General features: G+C 43.9%; 1 protein-coding gene across 1 annotated transcript in view; it reads left to right on the top strand.

The window, feature by feature from the left end:
• Nucleotides 1-15,677, top strand: part of rab26 (RAB26, member RAS oncogene family) — a 70,336-nt gene that overhangs the window by 35,466 nt on the left and 19,193 nt on the right. Inside the window, exons 4-5 of the mRNA XM_030098488.1 lie at nucleotides 785-851; nucleotides 11,151-11,203. Coding sequence (XP_029954348.1) covers nucleotides 785-851; nucleotides 11,151-11,203 — 120 coding nt within the window. The remainder of the gene's footprint in view (nucleotides 1-784; nucleotides 852-11,150; nucleotides 11,204-15,677) is intronic.

The following is a 15,677-nucleotide window of genomic DNA, read 5'->3' as shown; positions in this document are numbered from 1 at the left end:
AATGCTTTGAAGAGATGGGAGACACACTCATCACACAGCGGCAGGTGTGTGTTTGAAACCTGCCCCAAGGCGCGCTGCAGGAGGACAGGAAGCTCGCTTAACTTCGATTATCAGGCAAAAAAACAAAATCCGCAAAGTCAGTCTAACAATCTGCTCGATGCAGCTCAGCCCAAAACTCAAAAGTAAGCCATCAGCGGTCTTAATGATCTTGACGGATGTTGTTTTGCACATGTGTGAGTCGACTGACAGCGTCAGCCACTCGTTCTGCCGCCGCTGATACTGCAGACCGGTGAGAAACTTTGCTCCGAGAAGGAGGCTTTGAGAAACAAGCTGAAAAGACGCCACATCCACAGATAATCTGTTCAATGTTGTCGAGCTCGTGAAACTTTAATGACGGTGCTGGTCAGGCTGCTGGAGACATATGCTGACGCGGCAAAACTGACCGGACTAAAAGCACTGTAACCCACAGACTGCACCGGTCAGCTTCAGAGCTCTCTCAGGGTTCAGTGTTGTGGCTCGAGCTTTGTGATGACGTCGTGTTATAGATTCACCACGAACGCCATAATCCTCTTTAACCAACCTAACAATGGGAGTTCTCAATAGAGCTGAGTAGAGGCTGTGTTGAAAAGTGGTGGTATAAAGTGAAGAAACACTGGCATGCACACATGCTTTGTTTTTGTGTGTGTGTGTGTGCGTGCGTGTGGTGAAGCTGCTCTACCCAGATGTTGTCATAGGAACGGTCATCATGGTAATGTCCTGTCACTCTGCTCTTCCTCCTCCTCAGATCTGGGACACAGCTGGTCAGGAGCGTTTCCGGAGTGTCACGCACGCTTACTACCGCGATGCGCACGGTACGACTCCTCCGCCTGTGTGATTGTGACTGACATCGTTCTCCTCCCCCCCCCACACACACACACACACCCCAGCGTGCGCACAGCCATTGTTCCCGCAGCTTTTGTCGCATCTGGAATGAGTGATTGACGTCGGCGGGATCTTCACTCCCCGCTGTGCCTCATTTCTGCTGGGATAACGAAAAAATGCGCTCCGGTCGTGGTTGGTTTGACAGACTCTATTTATGTGAGTGAAACCACAAGCTGTTGTACTCGGCGGGGGACTCGATTCTCTTTTAAGAGACGAACACCGAGTCCCCATCGCTCTTTTAATGAAGATGCGTCGTAAAAGGTCAGGTTATGGTTGAAGCAAGCGTCACGGTTAAGAAAGGAACGGAAGTTAGTGTAATATCACCTGAAGTAATGAAATCATGAGTGTGTGTGTGTGTGTGTGTGTGTGTGTGTGTGTGTGTGTGTGTGTGTGTGTGTGTGCAGGCATTCACCAGCAGCTCTATGCCGAGTACAGGTTCCCTGAAGAGAGAGGCGACGCACTTGGTGGGAAAATGAGCCTGTCTCAGTCACGGCAGGGGAGGGTGGGACAGCGCAGAGAGTTTGTGTGTGTGTGTGTGTGTGTGTGTGTGTGTGTGTGTGCGCGCGTTCCAACACACCTGTTCACTTCGGTTTGCCTGAGGCACACTCCTGCCTGCTGTACTCAGTGGGATTGTTCGAGATAAAGCTGCCACACACACGTACTTCTGTCCCTCAAGGGGACAAAACGCTGATTTCCATTCATTTGCTGCAGACGTACTTTAACCTTGAAATCAATCAAACCTCAACCTCTCCGTGAAATATCGATTCACCTCAGAGTTTATTGATTTCACTTATAGGAACTGCCATTTTTATCCCCACCGGGCCTCATGATAGTGTGTCATAACTGCAGCTACTACATAATAAACTACAATCAACATTAATCCAACCATAACGAAAGTCTAACAACAAGAAAAACAATTTAAAAACTAATAAAACAAGTGTAAAAAGATGTGATTCTTGCCAATCCTCTGAAATTGTGATCACCCTGAAATCATGATTGTAGCTGCAAAACACAAGAAGTCCCCAAAATGAGAGTTTGATTTTATTTACATCCCCACAACAGCAATGAAATCACACACACCTTTCTGTGCGGACATTGCCTAGAACACCAATTGCATACAAACAGCATCAAGAAGGAAAGTGTTTGGACGTAATGAACCTACTCCTGCCTTTTGTTCACTCTAGGAATGCATGTGCTGGCGTTCGATTGCACGTGTGTGCAGGGTTTTAGGAACTTCTTCTCCAGCACGTGAGTGTGAGAGATTGGCCGAACGCCCAGCCTCGTTTCTGATCCGTCGGTGCAGTCCTTTGCCCTCACTGATCTCTAACAAGGCACCGGGGGAGCCTCCAACCACCTCCTCCGAGTTCTTTCTGACTTTCAACTAAAGCTCATTCGATCTGACAGGCCGGACCAGGGGGAGAGGATGCGGCCGGAAACGCAGCTGCCGCCGAATCGTGTGAACTAATATACGTCTTCTGGTGACTCAGAGACTGACGCGTAAAGATCAGACGGTCCGAGAGCCCCGAGCATCCGCCGTGGACTGTATGTAGAAATGGATGGGACGACAGCTCCTCCAACGTGGACGCCGACACGGTTTAGTGACTTTGTGGTGGTTAATGTCGACCTCTCATCCTGGTCAGAAAAAGTAAAGTCAAAACATCTCCAGTCAGTGTTGCAGACTCGATCCCGGCCCCTTAAAGTCTAGATCTTGGTTTCAGAAATCGTTGATCTCAATCAGACCTGCCCATTTAGCTGCTTTAAGTTGCTTCTCAGCCTTTAATTAAAACCCAGCAGTGAAGAGAGCAGAGGTGGAGGTGATTTTAAAAGGATAAGAAATGAGTGAAACCACCCTTTGATTACATTTCTTTGACACCCTCTTTGATGTTAGTGGGAGACGTTCGTAGCCTGAACTGAAACCAACCGCCGAGTTCGGGACCAGGATGTAACATGGCAGAGCTCACATGGGGACGATCTGTAATCAGCATGTATTAATTAAAATTTCTCCAAATTACTGCAGTAAAGGTTTATTTTAAGCAAAGGAATGCCAAATGCATGAGTGTTTATTAAAATAGAGACATAGAATTGATCTTTTTCATTAAATTAGCTTCCATAATCCCCACAATTAGGATCAGTGTGAAGGATTATGTGACTGTATTTCATATGCTGTGCTGAGCAATCACTCACGCTTTTACACACTCCCACTGTTGCTCCATCTGCCGACGTGATGCTGAGAGGCGCCAGGTTGACAAGTGCTCATAAGTCGACGTGAAAGCTCACCTGCGGACTGCCAGTTACGGCACGACATGAGTCACATTTCACTGTCGCCTGTGTTTCACTGCTGGGATTTGACACGTCCCTGACATGCCCATGTAGTTTGTGAATCAAACCTGCCACTAATTCACTGAGCTTAGTGGCAGAGAGTGAAAAGACTCAATATTCAGATAGGAATTTCATTCCTGTTAAATATTATCTCAAAAAGGAGCAAAACCTTCTTTCTGCCGGATTACTTTAAGCATGCAGTGTGTTAAAATTGTACATGTAGAAATCCATAAAATGATCTTGTACAGGTTTGTGGATAGAGATTATAACACTCAACATTCCACTGAACAGGTGGCGGCCATGTTGCCTTGTGGTAGATGTGGACGCCAGGTTTTGGCAAGCCAAAAAAATGTACAGAAATTCAAGATCTGAGATTTGCTGCACCTGTTAAGATAATTTTTTTTATTGCAGAATAACAACCATCCTGGGCGCTCAGTCATGCTCAGCAGTGATGTTCGTTCACTCTAACTCGATATTATCTCCTAAATCACTGTGAGGTTGATCAAATTGTGACGGAGCTCTTGTTGCCCAGGGATTTATGAGAATTATGTCAACTTATTTCATGAAAATAATTCATGCATTTCATATTTTCTCTTGGAAATGAACTCAGAAACACAAATTTTAGAATCATTTAGGTTTATATGCATTGATACATGTTTAAATGCTCTGGAAAGGGTCATCATCCTACAATTAACTTTGACAACAATCATTTAAAAAAATATATTTTTGGAAAATTGCCTTTGAAGCTTCCCCACGAGTTATACCATATAACCATTTTGTTTATTTTATTATTCCAATGCTAAAATTAGCTTAGAAACCCCAAGATTTATAGCAGAGATGGACACTTTTACTGATCCTGCATGGTCTCCAGGTGTGCCTGCTGAAATATGCTTTATTTAATCATTGTGTTAACAACACTCTGCTGAAAGAATGGCAATAAACTGTATATGAGGATAAGTTATGTTAGAGCAGGACGCTTCAAATCCATCTAAAACTGTGAATATTCAAGGCTAGGAGTGCCCACCTCTGATCTGAAGAAATAACAGGCGTCTTGTAGACATTCATTTATTTATTCATTTATTCATTTCAGGCAATCACATTCACTATTTGGGACACACATAATGAATGCCCGTTCATCAATTGAAACCAAAGTTTCAATTTACATTAAGTCAATTTTTTAACTGATGGAGAAACCAGGTGAAATTCTGATGTTTCTCAGTTTGGTTCAGAGAGAATGCAAGAAACCCAAATGTTGTGTGAAATATGAGACACATTTCCCATTGAAATCCCATTTTTTCTTTCAAACCCTCAAATGTCAACGTTGCAGTAGATCTACTGATTAAAGTTTTAACGATCCACTATCTGTGTACCAAGACTGAAAATAGGGTAACACTTTACTTGAAGCCCCCCCTGTATAACACATTATAAGTACATTATAGCACTGTATAACTGTAGTTATAAACACTCGTAAATGATCACAGTGCTTTATAACATCAGGACCTACTTACAATGTGTTATACCGGGGGGCTTCAAGTAAAGTGTTACCAAAAATAGCATCAACGATTATGATATGAATTGGTAATCCATCAATTGGTCGACACAAGTCATGTGATCGTGGAAAAACTTAAATCTATGCCGCCATAGATGTTATTGTCCATCCAGTCACGCATGTGCAGAAGAACTGCTGACTGAGGCAAGACATGGTGCTTTTTATACACAGGCGGGGTGTGTGTATGGGTCACACACTGGACTTTGATGAGAGTTACAGTCCCACACACACACTGCTTGGGCGACATGATAATGCGTGTCATTTTGTGAGCGAGCCGAGAGCGTTTGATAAAGAGGATGTCTGGATAATCTCACTGGAGAATACTCCAGACACTCTGGACTTCCTCTGACAAATTTTAAAACATTTTTTTGTTTAGGTGTTTCATGATTAACACCTCCACCCGCTAACTTCACCATCCCTGGAGTCACTAAAGCATCTTGCCGGTGACAGCTCAGCCATTCTTCCGGAAGAATCGGGCGTGTCTCACCGTGCCGCGTTGCCCCCCGGAAAGCTACTGATGTGTGTTGTCTGCCCCCAAATCGCAGCTGTCATTAAAGCCGTAATGAGAGAGCAAGAAAATCCAGACAATCGCTGCAAATGAGCTGGAGGCTGGAAGGAGCCCAGCGCAATCTGGCGGGCCCATCTGGTGCAGAGGGCGCCGCAAAGGTCCAGCCGAGTCCAGAAAACCAGGCGCAGGCAGGTTTTTTTTCTCCCAGTGGAGTCAACAGTTGTCATTTCCACAGGACACGAAAAAAGGGGGAAATCAGATGTGGTATGTGAGAGAAGTGAAGGATTCCAATGGAAAGAGAGGGAAGAGGTAGAAATGGAAAATGTAGTTCAGTTTTATCTTATTTTTTTTCTATTGCACCAAATAAAACAGTCATCTCAGCAATTCCACATGAGTGCGTATTGGAAGCAGTGGAAAGCAGAAGTTTATTTTTTACAAGAAGTCACTTGCAGAGGAAGATATTTTCTGTTGTTCTACTAAAACTGTGAATTTTCAATCCAATCAGCTTCATTGTTTTAATTTTATGAAAAAATGTCAAATGTCTGTTGTGCTTGTTTTACAATTTTAACATTCAGTGGCACTCTTGAACCATCTCACCACGTCCCTCCGATTCCACACGATGTTTCCGGAAATGTCCTGAGAAGACCGTGTCTCACCCACACCTGCTCCAGCATCATGTGTTCTGATGCGATACCCGTCGCCTCCCCTGCTGCTGCACAATATTCTGATTGTCAATGTCAAATGTTCTGCTTCCAATTTGCATGAGCTGGAGAAGCGTTTCATCTGTCAGCCTGTTTTTTCTTTTGATTTAATGTGCTTTGTTGTTGAAAAGCTGCTCTCTCAGATGCCGGGGCTCCCGCCGTCATTCATTTACGCCTTTTATCTTTTCCACAACATGAGTCTGAATACCGAAAATTCATGGCGTCATCGTGCGTCGAGACGGAGATACTTTTTTAGGGATCGTGATCTGGAGAGTAGGATGTCCTTCCCAGCCAGACATTTAATGGAGTGAAGTAGTAGAATGAATAAAAAAAGTACAGAGAAATCCTTGCGGCGCTTTCACAAGGAGTTCGTCAGGTAATGAAGTGGCATTATGTCTCCGAGTGAAACCCTGAAATGATCACAGAGGACTTAAAGAAGAATGAAGCTCATTTTTTTTTTCAAGAGTTTACGGACCAGAGGAGGCCGAGTGTCTCTGTTCAAAGCCCCATCATGAGAAATGATGTGAAGGTGCGTTGATACAGAACGCAGCTCAGGACTCGTCATCCCAAGAGGTACACATAAAAAGCATCATCATGATGTTCTTCTCTGTGTGATCGGTCTTTTTGCGGAACATATTCCACTTTGTCTAATGACAGGCATTTCTTGCTCTTTTCCACCGTTATTTCACATGAGTCTCAGTGAGCAGAAGAACCGAGTTAATAGAAGTCGTAATGGCTGCATTACAGGTCTCCTAATGGCCGGGTTATGATTGAAGGGGTTGTTGAGGCCGCATTGTTGTGAACGGCGTGCTTCCATTCCGCTGCTGCGCCCATCATCATTTCTCTTTGGAGAAGTTCATGGCGTGAAGCTTCATCTCAATAAAGGCACTTCAATGTTGATGCTGCGTGGACGCAGCAGTTTGGTTTTATTAGACGTGAACTTGTTTGCGCGGACATTTATAAAGTAAAGGCAGGGTTGGCATTAATTGTTGGGAGTGAATGATTCCAAGAATATTGAGGTCAAGAGAATAGAGTTGAAATAATAAAGCATTTCTATTTTTATTCTATTATAAAGTTTATACACGGATTCATACAAATTCATTCATTGCTTTATGTATTTTGCCACGTACTCCTCCTTTCCTCAGTATGCTCTTTTCAAGACGAAAATCCTTCATTTGTTTTAAAGGAAATTAGCATAATTATGTTCCTGAGACGGCAGTAAAGGTGCCAGAAGGGACGGTTGTTCATGTTTGACTGCATCTGTTAATTACTGCATTACATAGGTTCATGAATTTTGCGTTCCCATAAAGTGCATCTTAACAGAAGAGCAATGAGGAACAGATGAAGACATTCTGATAAACCGCTGTCACTTTATTAGTTTACTGAAGACATTGTATTATTATAATCCAGCCATCAAAACCCTGTGATCGTTGTTATTGCAATCGCAAAAATCAGACAGATCCTTGAAATCACTCAAGAATTCACCATTTTTATACTTTGGTCACAAACTGGGTGAAGATGAGGATGAAGACCCTGTTTTCCTGAACTCGTTTACCTGTGTTGTGATCAAAATGCTCCTTGACATTGTTTCAATGAGCTTGCGAGAAATTGGAAGGCAGAGACAAACGGCAGCTGGAGAAGACATCGGAGCTCCATTTATTTCGTTTTACATTAGTGTCATTCAGTTCTTACATTGCCTTCGTACCGAACCTCGTTCCATCGAGGCCGCGTCATTTTTTATTCCCTGTGTTCTGTTTTTCTTGAGCCACTACCTCCAGTGGCGATGATCAAGCGCGGGCCTCCGTCAGGAGCCAGACACAGCCTCACATATCCTCTGGAAATACGAAGCAAGGCAGAGGGACTTAAGGGAGAAGAAGAAAGGGAACAAAAGAAAGAGGCAGGTGGGGAGAAGGGGAAGCGGAGTTTGCAAGAAAACACTGAAGGAAGCCCTGTAGGCTTTACAATGCATCATCAAGCTTTTTCCTCTTCAGATGCATATTTTGGCACTTTATCCATGGATGCTTCAGGTCGCAGTCAAAGGCGCCTTTAAGGTCTGACTGTGAAAAATCCTCGAAAGCGTCTCTCTGTATTCACTTCCTGAGTCTCCGTCACTGATGAATTGGCCGCAGAGAGCAAAGTCATTACTCCTTTAACCGTCTTCAGATATCGACCCAGCGAGCGGACTCTGCATACTTTACCTATTCAGAACACTTCAGCCTTTTCCTGAAAAAAAAAAAAAAAAATTAAAGGCTTCTAACATTAAAGGGTTCAGCTGCAGACACCGGGGGAATTCGGTAATTCACTTCTGCTAATAATCCGGCCCTTTGTACGAAGAGTGCGGTGGAATGGAGCCCCATGGGCCCCACTGATGAGAGGCTGGAGACGACGGCTGGTGCCGGGATCGTCAGACGTCTAATGAAGGTGACGGTGGAACGAGACGCTCGCAGTGATTCCGCATTGTGTTGTACAGTTAACGTGCCTGAGGGGATAAAACGAAACTCATCAGTGTGATATATCACCCCCGCACACACACCGGCCGGCCTTCAGCGCACTGCAATAATAAGTCTGGTCGTTAATTATCAAGGTACTAATGGGCAGTGACTGACTAAGTGCTTTGCTGGTGGTGTTTGCAAGGTGATGGAAGTGTTCAGGCAGTGCGTGTCAATTAATCCACTGCGTGAAAGTCACTTTTGAAATTCTTGTTTTAATTCTTACGGTGTGAGTGGCGTTGAGTTACAATGGCACCCGTCAAGAGTTTGGATGAATTAAGCTGCAAGTGAGCACAAAAGTGCATGAAAGAAGAGGATGTCTGGATGACTGATTCAAATGGTTTTCTACGGTGTTTCCTGAATCAAGATTGCGTAACTTTATACATGAACAGCACTGTGGAGATTTTAACTTCAGATTCTGGTTGTCGTTAAGCACGAAAGTCCCAAATTTATGTGTGGAACTCCACAGTATATCGCCGCCATGCATCTGTTTGTTTGCACTGACTTGCAGATATTGCTCATCTGCTTGACTTATATTCAAGGAAGGAGAGCATGCAAGGTCAGCGAGTGTTTATTGACTGCGATTATCGTCTGGAGGATGATGGATGGCTGTACGCTTCACGGATCACTTCCCTCTATCTCCTCCTCTCTCTTTTCTTACCCGGGGTTTCCTGTGGGGACTCTGATTGTCAAATTGCTAGAGACTCAGAAAGTCAAGCATGAGTTGCATTGATTTGCTGATCATCTAGCAGGGGGTCATGTGAGGCGGCGAACGGTGTGTGGTCGAACTGTTCTGATCATAGTTAGTTTGGCTTTCGTCAGACTGACACAACTCCGTGAGCAAGGCATGCTGTTCCCTCAAATCCCCAGATCAGAAAGTCATCTCGATGGGAAAATGACATTGCCACTCTAAGCCCTTGAGCAAGGCCTTTAAACCTTTAGCTTTTTGATGGTAGAAGTTGGAGGAATGTTGAGATTTATCGACGACTCTTTGGGATCTTGATGACAAACTGATTGTGATGCTGTCATGTCAGTACAGTTCGAATCTCAGAAAAAGGTGTACTTAACAGAGTGGATGGTGGAAAATAGATTAGTCTGAACTGCTGAACAGGATCCTGAATACACACATTTAAACCGAGGAAGGGTTTCTTAGCTGCCGGCACAGATTTGCCGGCGATGTTGCGACAGTAATACCTCCAGAACTTAAACCAATTTCCTTTGCCCTTTAGATTGGATTTCTCCGTCTTTTGGACTTGTTATTTCTTGTGCCCATTACTCTGTAATCTGTGATAAGAAAGCTCCGCACCTCTGCTGCCGTGAGGAAGTTCTCCTCGCTTTGGGGAAGATGTAATTGGATTAAATAAGGGTGAAGGAAAAGCAACTCCTCATGGTTTTTACTCTGAGAGGAAATGAACTGGTGGAGCTGAGCTCCTCTCTCTCTCGCTCCCCTTTTGTCTTCCTTCTCTTTTCTCTCACGCCTCTGTGTTGTCTCAGTTTGACAGAGGCACAACACGCTCACGGTGATTACAACTCATTAAACACCCTTCACGGACACGTCAGGCTGGAGTAAACAAACAAGAGGCTCAACTTAGAATAGACGGGCGAAGTGTAACCGTCGCCGAGGTGAAGGGGTCGGGGACGGGGGACAATTTGGAGATAAATCAGAAATATAAAGGGGTTATGTAGACAATCAAATGTGATGTAAGTGAAGGAAAAGTTGACTCAAAGGATTACGTGAAGTTGGAGGAGGAGAGGTGCCAAGGAACTAATTAGCTTCGGCTAATTCTTCTTAGCGAAGGTGGATCCAGCTGCGAAAATGAGCCACAATTGCCTTGTAGGTGTAATGGTTTTATTCTTATGTGACTGAGCTTTATAATACCCGTCCTCCACCTTATGCAACAAAAAAAAATGAAAGAAAAACATGGGTGATTTCAACTTCCATGGCAACACAGTGCCGTTGGAGATAATTACAATTCACATATGTGGGTATATTGTCAGGTATAATAGTAATGCGGTGCTAAATGCTGCAGCTCAGCACTTTGTTAACAATCAACAGGAGCCATTTTAGAAGTTTCTCATGCAGCGATTCTCCGGCGCAAAGCCCCGAAAGGTTTGTTCAGCCTCAAACAGAGCTCGAAACTCGTAAAACAAATCTCTACAGAGTGATTTTTTTAAGCGAAAAAGTGACTGAACAGAGTGAATTAGTTACATTTTCACTCCTTTTTCCCCGACATTGGCCCAATTCTGAATTAATGCACATTAACTTCCACTGTTTTTCACTCTTTGCTATAATCCAGGAACCTACAGGTTCTCAAAGACGTGCAGCATCTGGTGACAGTCATCAGGTTTGATTTGTGAACAACATGAAAGTTTTGCAGCCGCGACGAGTCACCATGTAGAGAAATATATGTATATAGACAGGTGGCGGCCTTGAGAGGAAATAAGAATAAAATAGGAGAAAAGCATGACAAATACTTCCAGTCAAGTGGACTGTGTGATGCAGCGAACATTGCGTATGTGTGAGGTTGTCTGTCTCTCAGCCATTTGTTTATTACGAGCTGGAATTGGCTTCCTGAGTTGGACAGAAGATGGATGGATTCTCAGGGGAACAACATCCACTTCCTAATACCTGTCTCTCTCTCTCTCTCTCTTCCTGCTTTCAGCTCTCCTCCTCCTGTACGACGTCACTAACAAAGGGTCCTACGACAACATCCGGGTAAGACCAGTGCGCTCGCTTTTCATTGATTTACCACAATGCACTGCTGTTCGTGTTTCGTGATCCCTCAGAAACGTACTGATTGTTTTTGATGCAGCCAGAGCAAAAATTCTTTGCAGAATTGATCTCTCAGCTGTTTTTGGGACATTAAGTCACTAAGGACATAACGGACACCATCATTACCCTGAATGAACTCTAACCCCAACGTGAACCTTTGCCACGGGATGCAAGGCTGTGAAGGAAGCTCCTGTTAATCCGTCATGCTGAAGGAGCTGTAAAATTGGGACAGTGTTGTCATCCAGCTCCAAATGCAACCCTGGAAGAGTGAAGCTCCTCTATTTGGGGCTGAAGAGTGAAAACCCCAAAAACAAGGCCGACTGCAGTCCATTGTGGAAAGGGAGCTAATGAAATAAATCAAAATTAAAGAAATTAATGAAGATAATTTATGGTAATTACGCTCATCTCATCAGCTTTTGCGGGGGCTTTAAAAATAAACGCAATTCCTCACATTAAAGGTAACTCAGCAGAAGGTTTGTGGGAATTAATTACTGCAGAGGGCTTTTTCATTAGAAGTCATCAGCAAAGCTGTTTCCTTTCAATCTGCATTGTATTTTGTAAAGAAGCTAAAATATTTGTTTTTTCAATAGTCTCCAGGATGGAAAACATTCCAGCTAAGAGGGGAATCGGATCTTTGAAAGTTCATGGATATAAAGACGAAAAAAGAAAATAGCTGCACTTTATGTGTCTGTGACCAAGAGATCTTTTCATTGACTGTCTCGCCACGTAGCATCGAACCGGCCGTCTGAAGAGGAAGGTGGTCCTGACATCGTTTGAGACGGACGATTGCTTTTCTATTTATCACTATTTGTTGAAAGGTGCTGGTTAATATTGTCACCGTTTAGACTTTTCTTGTCATTTATTTTGGCACAATTACCGTAATTCCTGTTATTTTACCAATAGTGTTTCTTTCTATCCAAAATGTTTGGGTGGATGCAGAGTTTTGCAAAAAGACGCATCGGCTCTCGCTCACAGTGGGAATGGGATGATGGGCGAGGAGGACAGAGACCATGGCAGCAGCAAATGGATGGAGGGGGCTCGATGGTAAAACATGGAGTTTTGAATTCGAGCTCCCTTTCCCTCCGTTCACAGGCGCCTCTTTGTAGTCGAGTCCTTCAATGAAATGCAGCTCACGCTGTGACTTTCTCGCCGTCTCCCACCTATCCGGCAAAGCTCCCGCCGTCCCTTTTAGGTGAATTATCATCTTTTGATTAACGCTAAGGGGGACTTAAAAGTGAAATATGGGTGTTTTATATTGGCGAGCGTCTTCCACATGAAGGAGTGGAGCAGCTGTGCGGCCATCTGGCACGACTGATCTACTCACATCTGGTCAAAGTGTGTGTGTGTATGTTTTGTGTGCGTGTGGATGCACCTGTGTGACCTGAATGTATGTAGGTGTTTGTGTAGGTGTGCAAACAGCTTCATTATGAGCGGAGAAGAGAGCGGTCCTCGGTGAGACGCCGCCACAGAGCTCAGCTTCTGTCCAAACAGCTGCTTATCATCATTACACCTTTAATATTTGGCACTAAATCAGTCTACATCCAGAAAATGAAGTCCGGGTATCTTATTTAGTTACTTATCTGTTAGTTTTTAGACAGAATAATCATTGAATGAGTGAGCTTCGATGTTGGTTTTGTCCTTCATTGGGATTTAGAAGATGAAAACATGCGTGAAATAACCAGTACTACTAACGCTAAGTTTTGTTTTGAGCATTAACCTTGAGAAAAAGGTTCATTAACTGTTGAAGTGACTGCACGATGGCATTTATGTAAAGTGAAAGAAGCTACAACAACAACGAGAGGAAAGCAGCCCAGTCATACAGCTCCCGAAAACATTTTAAATCACAGTGCTAGCAGGAATTCTGTTTGTCCACCGTCTGCTTTGTCATCCACTTGTTTAGCTTCGCAGCGACACACGCAGCCAGCAGGGGGTTTTTTTTTTTTCACCTGCCAGTTTTCCCGAGAACTTGGCAGTGCGTCTGAACGTAAGACCGACAGGTACTCTGGGAGCAGTCAGCGATCACAGGAAGAGGGAGCGAAATCAAGAAGCTTTTGTTTGAGATTGAATAAAGTGGTGGATGTCATGCAGCGGGGTTGGCTGAGGGATTTTTCTGCTCGATTTGAAGTCGTGATGCCACAGTCGGCTGTTACTATTTCAAATCACAACAGCATTGCTGTGCGCTTTGGCTTAATATCTGACTTTAGTTAACGTTTGAACATCCGTCAATCCGGGTTTGTACATTTTTGGGTTTGTGGTCAAGGCGCAACAAGCCACAGCTCCTATAGAAAGGTGAGAAAACACACCGATGTGCTAAAATCTCAAAGATATGTTGTGAGTCACAGTGTCAAGTACTAATTCTAGGGGTGGATGTGCAGGCACACACAACATCCCACCTGCATGGCTTCAGCTTTTCCCCAGTAAAATAGTGTTTTCCTGAGCGTACAGGTGTTCGTCTGAATTACATTATGTAGCCGCTGTGGGGAAAGAAGCACAGTCTTCTTTGCAATCAAGCAGAAAGCTGAAATGATGTTGTCACGCTTGACTTCATGTTGTCATATTTCTATACCCGTGCACCTCAGATCGTAGCATGCTATGCTAATAAGACACTCAGGGAATGAGCTAAATACCCCTATGGGTTCATCAAAGTGTTGCAGAGATGAGCTTCTAATGCAGCTGTGTTACTTCAATGGCGAGATGCAGAGATCTATGTTCGAACCGGTTTTCGTTGTCAAAGGTAATCTGAGGCTGATGCTAATCCCTGCTGATTTATCCTGGTTTTACTGGAATTTTCACTGGTATTGCATATTTCTTCTGTTATGTGTCAAGAAAGTCAGATTCCAGGTGCTAATGCTGTCGTCATGTCCTGACAATGTTTTCACGTGAGAACAGAAAACTTTTCTTGTGTTTTGGATGCACATTTCCAGAATTTCATGACATAGTTTGTGATGTAATCTGCCATTTAGAATAACAGAATAAAGTCATCTATATGTTCCTGTATGAGTGCGAATGACATTTTCTCTTGGCTAACTTCCGTTGTGATTTAGTGCTCTATAGAAAATAAAATTATGCAGAAGAAACTTTCAAGGCTTTTCAGGGCTTTCAAGCCTTTGAAGGTGAGGCAGGAGCTACTCCCACTCCCATTATATTACTGCACAACATAATTATAAGGAGAAAATTGGACTAATCAAACTAATGGACTAACATTGGACTAATGGTTAAAGGTATTATGGAATATTTCCTCGCTTTTCATTTGCTCTTGTTGCATTTATTCTGTTACTTTTACCTAAAAACATTTATTGCGCTTAAGCCTTGTTTTTTGGATTTGGGTTGGATACGAAGGTTACAGTTGAAGCTTTTACCCAAACGAATCCGTGCATACGACGCACGGTCTTCACGTCTACTGTATCAGCGCACTCCAGGGTCTCCCATAGTGAGAATCCATTAGCGGCCGAGCCTGGAGGTGAAGGCTGGAGAGTAATTGGACGATAAAGAGATGGAAACACAGTGCCCGGGGCTGTCCATCTCGCTTTCTCTCCACTGTGTGTTTCTTTGCTCTTTCACTCCTCTTTGCAGTCCCTCTGCCATCTGTAACCAGGGCTACCGCCGCTGCTTCCTCCTGCCTCCTCGCTCTGCTTTTACAGCGCCGTTTTTTATCCTCGTTTCCATTTTAGATGCAATCAAGAGCCAGTTGTATGTGTCTCCTGGAAGTCTTCTTGTACCTTGATATCAGGGTGGCGGATTAGCATGTTCGTCTCTCCTCTGATTACGTGTGACTTTTATGTTGAAAAGTTCTATTCAGCATCATGGAAATGATTGTGATGGCTTCGGCAAAGCACGGTTCAATCACTGCATCTGCATACTGATGGGAAACACTTTTTCACTCCCAAAGTAAACAAATGAGCCTGATTTTCGAAAGGCTGCTATATTCTCTGCCGTAGTGTGTCTGACAGTGTGGCTTTTACCGGATTCCTCGCTCATTACTGACCCTTCAGGTCAGTTTAGAAAATAGTTGGGCCACACAAGTAAAACAAGAATTGACTTTTTTTTAATTTCCTGCTTGCTTCTCCTCGTCTGGCAGTCACAGGGACGCAAAGCCCAGCTGACCTAATAAGTATTTCACGACCTCCGCTGGCAGGATCAACATAATTCAAGGTTAATGACGACAGCCCCTCCTCGTCTTCGTCTGTATTGACATTTAAAATGACTGATCGCCGGGAAACTCGAAGGCAAATTAAAATTTACTGCCACACAGATGCTCACGCTCTCCAGGCTGGCTCACGGCATCAATCTGAGAAAAGATCAGTTTTCCCTGCCCGCTCTGAAACAGCAAGGCGGTGAATATTCCTGCAATCTGGAGCCAGTTTTTGTTTTTGGTGAGGAAAACCTGGTTTTACTGGCGGTGAGATGTGAAAACAAG

This window comes from Salarias fasciatus, chromosome 8 (genome assembly GCF_902148845.1).
Source record: "Salarias fasciatus chromosome 8, fSalaFa1.1, whole genome shotgun sequence".
Lineage (NCBI taxonomy): Eukaryota > Metazoa > Chordata > Actinopteri > Blenniiformes > Blenniidae > Salarias > Salarias fasciatus.
This window is presented reverse-complemented; position numbering and strand designations above follow the sequence as displayed.